The sequence below is a fragment of the Camellia sinensis genome, unplaced genomic scaffold (assembly GCF_055761805.1).
Source record: "Camellia sinensis isolate YWXY unplaced genomic scaffold, ASM5576180v1 Unanchor3, whole genome shotgun sequence".
NCBI lineage: Eukaryota > Viridiplantae > Streptophyta > Magnoliopsida > Ericales > Theaceae > Camellia > Camellia sinensis.
The window spans coordinates 18,582,196-18,590,620 of NW_028129178.1; the positions used below are offsets into that span (position 1 = coordinate 18,582,196).

The 8,425-nt window shown below is 38.3% G+C and overlaps 1 protein-coding gene across 1 annotated transcript; it reads right to left on the reverse strand.

Moving 5' to 3' along the window:
- Positions 1–4,213: 4,213 nt before the first annotated feature.
- LOC145816116 (protein WEAK CHLOROPLAST MOVEMENT UNDER BLUE LIGHT 1-like) lies at positions 4,214–6,976 on the reverse strand (the record flags this gene model as incomplete). The annotated part of the gene is made up of 2 exons (XM_082912363.1): positions 4,214–6,179; positions 6,641–6,976. Coding segments are annotated over 2 exons (2,220 nt in total), but the record flags the coding sequence as incomplete, so codon positions are not given.
- Positions 6,977–8,425: the final 1,449 nt, after the last annotated feature.

Consider the following 8,425-nt stretch of genomic DNA (forward strand, 5'->3'; position numbering starts at 1 on the left):
GTTTTAAGATCATCGAGGGGAATGTGATTAAAGCCTTTTAACTAAAGAGTCACCTTAATGGAAACCCAACCTAGTTGACTGGAGATCCCAAAATCTAGGTTCAAAGGGACAACCGAATTATGTGCGACTCGTTAGTATCACTAAGAGAAAATTTTCCTACCCTTTCCTATGATGACATAGTGATGTCTGTAGCGCTAATTAGGTTAAGCTTTGCTTTTAATGATATTCATATCTTGGAAATCCAAGTGGGGTATAGCAGAATACTCTTAATGAGAATCACCTATATGAGTGTGAACTGGGCCGGTTCTATGAGAATTGGAAAAAAAAAGAAAAAAAAAAGGCTAAATCTCTAGAGCACTCAGGAAAACCAGGAATTGTCCAGGGCCAAAATGGGCACAACCGATAGAACCAGATTGTGTAAGGAAATAAAACTGTGTGACAGACTGTTGTCTCGGTTTACACCAATGGCAGAATAGTTCAAGACATCATGTTCACTAATCAGCCAGTAAACCCGATCGTCTTTCACAAGGGAAGGTTCAAAGCCAAAAGCTACCTACCCACCCTTTGCAGGATATTTTCAGTTTTGTACTCTCAGTGTCTGCATGTTGTTGCATATTCGTTTTCAATTTCATTCATGTGGGGGATTGTTAGAGAAAAAATGGTTTATCACCATTAATTTTCGGTAATTTTGAGCTATCATTAATGTAGGTCCCACACCTCGGTTTGGGTGGGTCCGAGTGGCAATACGTTTCTTGCCATGTGGTGAACAAGAATATATACTCAGGTGGTCAAAACCATTTACGAGTGAATGAGAAATTGATACCGAAGTGAGCCTTAGAAACATGAAAATGTTTGGTATGGTTCCCATGGGTTGGTATCTATAACCTTGTCCCACATAGGAAACATAGGAGAGTTTCAATATGTTTATAAGCTCTAAGTTGGAGACCTTGGGTTGGGCCCAAGGGGTACCCAAGTTTTGTAGGAGGAGGAGTTATGGACAAACCCAAAACCATCACCACACACGCGCGCCGCCGCCGCCGTCCGGCCGGGTCGGGGCGGGCGCGGGTGTGGGTGTGGGTATGGGTCTAACCCGTCCTTTATTTTTGCTCCGAAATTATATGAATTTTTCCAAATAATTTTCAGCGGGAAAAAAATTCAAAATCTGATATTTTGATTTTAAATTTTTCGGTTGCAACTTTTCTCCTTCTCCAACAGTCGCGTCTCAACTTGGTGACTGTTCTTTTCAACGGTCATCTGTTCCGGTTTAGGCACTTCTCAGCCTATATATATATCAACCCTCCATTCCAGATAGAAACATAGAATTTTTCTCGTTTCAGTCTTCTCCATTCTTTGTAACATACATTCGTCATTTTGTATCTAGTGTGAGTTCAAAATACCACAGCCTAGTTCGCTGTACAATCAGTTTGCAGTGCTGCATCTGTTTGGGGTGATTGTTGAATCCTGGAGGCAGGACGTCCGTAATTCTCAAGCACCTAGGAGAGGATGAATTTCTGTCTTAAAGACACAGTCTCCAAACACTAGCCTCAATCACAACATTTGATTTAAGTTTGATTCTGAAGAAAGTTGTAACTGAACACTAAGTTCTGTGTTTAATTATTATCTGTTTTATTATTCTATTAAGATAAAATTTTGCTCATACTATATTATCTGTTCTGTTTTATTATTCTGTTAAATTAACTATTATCGAAGTAATATTTGGCCAACACTGCATTCCTACACTAGGCCGTCCCTGTAAGGGGATCAGACTCGTTATCCTCTATCATAACAACATCTTTAATCTCTCATTTTCAATACTTGCCACATTGTGGGTCTTTGCTCCGGTGGCATTGCACTATAAGCTATAGCCACCTCAAAAAGCATTCCCAAACGGTTGTCTTCTCCTCCATCGTCTTCGCTGCAGGACCTGACCCAATTAATCAAATCACTAGGCGTTAGATACAGATGTTGTGATGGTGGCTTCAAGTAAAAGAACCTCAAATGAGTAGACGTCAGACTTGACCGGTACGAAATAGATTTATAGATTGTTATAAGGGAGAAGTGGAAGTGGACTTTTCGTTGCATGAAGTTCGTTCTTATGCATTGTTGTGATTTCTACTAGTGTTCAAAACAAAGAAATATTGCTAGATCGCTTGTACTGTACATCTACGATCAAAAAATTAGATGCAAGGTATTAGGTGTGATTGGATTTGCCAAATCAATTTAAAGCACTTCCTCCCATTCTTCTCTCACAAGTCACAGCTGACCAAGTGACCCCTTCAAAACTCAAAAGAATACCAAATGACAGTTTTAATGAAACCCTTATTGAGGGATTTGAAGTTGTTTGATGCTAAACGAAGAGTCATTAAAAATGTGACTTCTGAATCAGGACTTACCAAACGAACAGTCATTAACAATGCCCTAATTTTCTTGTTTCTCATATGGTAAAATGATTCACAAACATATTTTTTATACATAAAATTCATCCATAATAATATAATAATGACATATGATCTGAGCCAAAATGTTACACTTTGAGACTCCCTAACTTATGTTTTTTAGTCTTTTAGCTTATAATATTTGATAAAATAAAGTGTTTTTCTTTCTCTTCAGACTAATATCACTTCGGAGACGAAACATGGCAAAAAGATGTGAAAAGAGAAACTTTCTTGACAGACTCAATCTGCTCGAGTAGAATTCAGTAACTGCATGAGTAGAATTTCGTGAACATGTTTTCTCCTTGACTCAATCTGCTCAAACAGAATATTTAAATCTTACGTCTTGTTTTGTGTGCACATATTTTTTTATTTGACTGGAGATGATAAAAAGAGAGTTTGGAACTTGTTTTAGGGATCTGAAACCCTAGAGACAATGACTAAAGAACTAGAAAAGCAAGATCAATCATCAATCCATGGCGTTCTCTTCTACTCTTGAAGTGTTCAACCTCTCCATGAGCGCCTAACATTTCTTCTTAGGATCGAGATGAAATTCTAATCAAGTATTATATAATTTTGTATTTAAATTCTAGTTTTTCTTTAGATTTAGATAATTATTGTATGATCGTTTTAGATCTTTTCTTCAAACAATTTTTTCATTCGATTTATGTATTCAATTTTCTGTGATTGAGAATGCATGATCATATAACTGGTTTACTTTTGTATATATACAAACCGTGAGACGAGTCATACTTAGAGAAAATGAGTCGTGCCGCAACCCTAATTTAGTGTGGACAATTCATGCGAACTGAAAATAATTCGTGCCTACTTTTTGAATATACTCATCTTCTTGGTGATGTTATCAAAGCTTGTAGTTAAGATACATCATTATTATCCAGGCCACTAATTTACTAGAATTGGATATTTAAATGATGTAATATGCGATTAGTAGTATATTTGAGATCTTAAGTCTCTCTCCAAATTCGAAACAACTCATTTTTATTCACACAACTAATTTAGTTTTGATTTAAATTCTTATCAGTTAAAATCAATCATCCTCTCTTCTCCAAATAAATTTGGAAATTACCAATCGAATTGTTACAACTCAGCTCACAGTCCCTGTGATACAATACCTTAACAATCTATTGTTCCACAGAATTAGTGTTTCGTTTAGTTCTTTATTTTTTATTAAAAGATGACCTATCAACATCTTTATTAGTCAAAATAGAGGATACATTGATTTGAACCTTTAGGAGTAACTCATCAAATTGATTAGATCTTTAAAAAAAAAAAGAGTAACTCAGGGATGGGTCTCTCCTCTTGAACTAGGACCATAGCTCCAGAATTAAATTAAAAGATCACAAAAACCCACATTCTTTTATGTAATTTATATACAAAAATTATGTTTGTATAGCATAACCTTTCTTGTGTATACCCATAGCCACAGCTACACAAAATGAGAGAATCATAATTTCAATTTTCTAAACAACGCCAAAAAAACCAGCTCCCAAAGAACTCCAGATTCTTTCATTAGATCAAAACTTGTAAGAATCTCAAGCAAAATAAACTAGAATGACATTCTAGTGTCGCAAGCAAGTGATGCATTACAGATTACTTATAAACTCTTTCCAAACCCTCCAGTCAAAAACAATATCACATTTCTGATCAAATAAAATAAAAAAGAAAAAAAGTATATATATATAATCCAATCAAATTATCATACAAAGAATATACCATACCCAACATGTACAATAGAGAAACTCTGTCAAAATGTACACATTTTCTGGTCACTGCAAGAAACTGCCCAAAAAGTAAAGGCAGCACACAACATCAAGGATCACATGTACCAGCATTGATGGGAGATCATGTTGACTTGGCTGCATGAGCAGCCTTCCTTCTGCCCAAGAACATGAAAATCCGAGGGAAGAACGACCTCTTCTTTTTCTTCGCAACCTTAACGTCTGAGGAAGAATCGGTTTCAGTGTTACTTTCAGGCGGAAATGCCTTATGACTCAGACTCTGATAGATAGATACAGCATCTGGCAACTGGATAAAGTTCTTCGATTCATTCTTTTCCTCAAAGCTTGTCCTTGGACTCCTAATAGGATTCACTGCCACGTGACCAGAATCACCAGCTTTTCGTTGTTGCTCATGCTCAGCCCTCCACTTTCTCAATTCTTGTTCTACACCCAACTTCCCTTCCTTCGCATTCTCAGCCTTCTGCATTGCAATTTCCAGTGCTTCCTTTTGTGCACCCATTTCACAGCTAACTTCCTCTAATTTTTTCAAGCTTCTCAACTCAGATTCCTTGGCTACCTCAATTTGGGTGATGGCAGTGGCCACCCTCACATTAGCCTGTTCTTCTGCGTCATGGGCCTGCTTGCTGAGTTCATAGTACTCTTCTAGAGAAAGAGTTACTCCAGCTGGCAAATCCATGTCATTGGTGCTTTGAGCTGATTCGCTCTCTTTCAGAGCATTGATAGCTGCCAATGCCAACTTCTCCGAAGCCTTTGCAGCCTCTATCTCCTTTCTAGCTGCAAGTAGTCTACTCTCCAAGGTACTTGCTCCAGCCTTTGCTTGCTCTGCTACTTCCTTTGCCTTGCATAAATGCTCATGAGCCATTTGAGCAAATGACTTGGCTTCATCTGCTTCTTGAGCTGCCTCCTGTAATTGCTTGGGCAGCTCTACCATCTTCTCTATTGTTTCTTTCTCCTTAATCTGAACAACAACAATCTCTGACTTAGTCTTGCTCAACTCTGCTTCAAGAGATACAACTGCTACTGATGCCATTCCTTCTCTCTGCCTAGTGGTTGCAAGAGCAGACTTTTCACTTTCCACCTCCGTCTCTAATGATGTGGCTGTCACCTTCAAGCAATTTACTTCAGATGTGGCTTTCTCAATGTTGAGTTTCACTTCTTCAAGTTCTTTCTTGGCCAAAACAATTGCTGCTTGTATCTCTGTGTGTGTCCTCTTCTCCAGTTCCTCTTCCGGGTCACCATTCAAGTGCTCTTCATCATTATTTTCTGGCTTCAATTTTGATTGCATATAAGCTCCTAATTCATATTTCAAGTCTGCAAGAAAAGCTGCAGCAGTATCTAGCTTTGATTTGAGATCCTTTGCTGACAAAATATGCTGGTTTAGTCTCTCCAGCTCCCCTTCTGCATGCTTCAATTCCTTTTCCCAATTGACAGCATCTTGCTCTCTTACTATAGCTACACCAATTCTTTGTTCTTCTACCTCCAGATGAGCAGCATGTGCAGACTCCAAAGATTCCTTTGTGGCAATTAGCTCAATTGTCAATTTCTCCACTGTCTTCTCAACTTCTTTGGATGCAGAAACAGCCTCAACAGCTCTCATAACAGCTAGGTCTCTCTCAGTCACCAATAAAGAATAATCTTTACGAAGTTCTTCCAACTCATCTTTCACAGTTTTCAGCTCAGAAACAGCAGATGCATGCCTGGCACGGGCAACCTCAAGCTGTGCCTTTGCTGCCACACTAACCTCATCAGCAATCCCTTGTTCCATCTCTTCCACTCTGAGCTTGGCAAGTTCAGAATCCTGTTTTGCTTGTTGCTCTTCTGTCTGTGCTCTCTCAAGGTTGAGTTTCAATTCTTCAATGAGTCTCTTAGTGCCATCTAGGTCCTTTAAAACGCGAATTTTGGCATCTTCAGCAGCCTGAGACTGTGTCTTATACATTGGAATCTCCTCATGTGCTTTCTCAAGCTCCTGATCTATAATCTTGCGTTTCTGCATAGTGATGCGGACAAATATTGAGTTATTTTTTTGAATATGTATAGATGCATCTCTTCAAAGGGAACCCACAGTCTTGTGCATTGCCACGATAGTAAGGATACTAAGGAATAAATTGGCCTATCAAAGCCAATAATTTACTTCAAAAAAAAAAAAAGACAATATTTGGAAGTGAGTAAAAAAAAAATACATTACAATTTCTTCATGTAATAAGAAATACAAGACATTTTACATTACCAAAACTTATAAAATATTTTTTCTTTGTTCTCTGGCTGCTCTAGCAGCATTGGAAAAGGTAGATACACAGAGATTGATACATGCAATGATGTAAATAATTTCCATGGTTAGAAGTTAGTCGAACTTGGTCAAACTAAAGGACTAACTAGACAACCAAAGCTACAATAATATGGTTAGAACAGAACTATAAACGGAAGGAATAAACCTGGAAAACAGTATACCTCCACAGCCTGGACTTTATGTGCCTTCCAATCAACAATTCCACCAAACTTGGAAACAGCAGCTTTCACAGATTCAAAAGGCGCTGCTGTATCTATCAGACCTTTGTTTGTGTTGATCCTTTTAAGATGTTTAGAAGGGTCGATGATCTCTGTTGTTATAATGGAAGCCTTGGCAACATCAAATTGGGGCTGACCAACCTCATTTGATAGCACCACACGATGGTCATTTTCGATGTCTTTCACTATAGGGGATGAGGCAGATTGTATAATTACATTATCAGCATGAACATGGGAGCTGGTAACAGAACCACCTTCTATGGACTGCTGCAAAGCATTGTTTGGTTTTGCATTTGAGGTATATGATGGAATGGATTCCAAGAGAACTGTTACATTTTCCTGTTTTTGAGGCTCCAATATGTTTGGTTTCTTGGCTGATGCAAGGGAGGATTCCTGCTCAGGTACAGGTCCATCAAAAGTGTCATTCGGTTGCATATGGGAACTGTGAACAGAATCAGCATGAACAAATTGCAGCAAAGCATTATTTGGGCTTGCTTCTGAGGCAAATGATGGGATGGATTCTGAGAGGCCTATTACATTTTCCTCTTGCCAAGGCTCCAATATCACTAGATCCTTGTCTGATAGAAGCAAAGCCTTCTGCTCAACTTTGGGTCCATCAAAAGTATGTTCCATAGCAGTAATTTCAGGATCGTCTACCAGAGTCTTGTGATAGTTGTTGTGTCCTGTTTCATCTTGTATTGCTAATTTGGAATCATCCATTACTGATCCCTCACAGTGAGGTTCCGATTTTCCATTTATGCCTTCATGGTTTATTGGAGCTTCATTGTTTGAATGATCTTCATTATGGCAGGATAACGATGGTACACCAGAGGACTCAGGAGGACAAGTTTCTGTTGCATTCTTCACATCCACCATTCCAACAAAGTGCCAAGGAGAACCAAATATGTATCTGAAATCAAAGTACACGTCACCAGAACTAATTTAGTAATTTAAAAAAGATAAAGCTTTTGGTATGAAGATCTGAACAAAAAAAAAAATTGGGTGGGGGGGAATCATTGCTTAACCGCACCCCATGTCTGAATCAAAGATAAGAACCAAAGTAATGTCCAATTGTTTGAGAATAAGGAATTTAAGTTGAACAACAGCACTTAACAGCCATAATCAGGACATCTTTTTCATTTAATATTTATTATAAATTAGTATGATCCGGCCTTCTACAAGTTGAACTTTGATAAAATCATAACAAGTTTGTTCCATGCCAAATAATTTGTCATTATTACATTGTTACATATAACGATTATGCATCTATTGTTTACATAATGCGGTCAAAAATTGTGAAAGCAGGACAACCAAACTAGCTTTGGGGAAAGAGAATGGTTCCTTTTAGCCAAAAAAACAAGTACAAAAACAAAAACAAGTGGAAATAAACTTTAAAGAAAAAAGTTGTTCAAAATGACCATTCATCTACTCAAAGTCTTGAGCCCATGTCCATTCTGAATGGTGAGCCAAGTAGAAGTAGTTCCCCAGCAACCTTCCAAAATGCTATGCTCGAAAATTTTCTAAACTACTATGTTAAACAAGGTAATACTAAACCCCAAGAGATTGGCATGTTAGTCAAGGACTAGGGCCTAGGGGTGTGCTCACTTCATGGTCTCAGGTTTGAAGCCTCTTAGATGCAAACAATTTCTTAGAGCCCGTCCATATAGGACTTTGCCCTTGCTTTAATTGCAACAAACCCCCCCCCCCCCCCCCCCCCGCGCTAGTGGG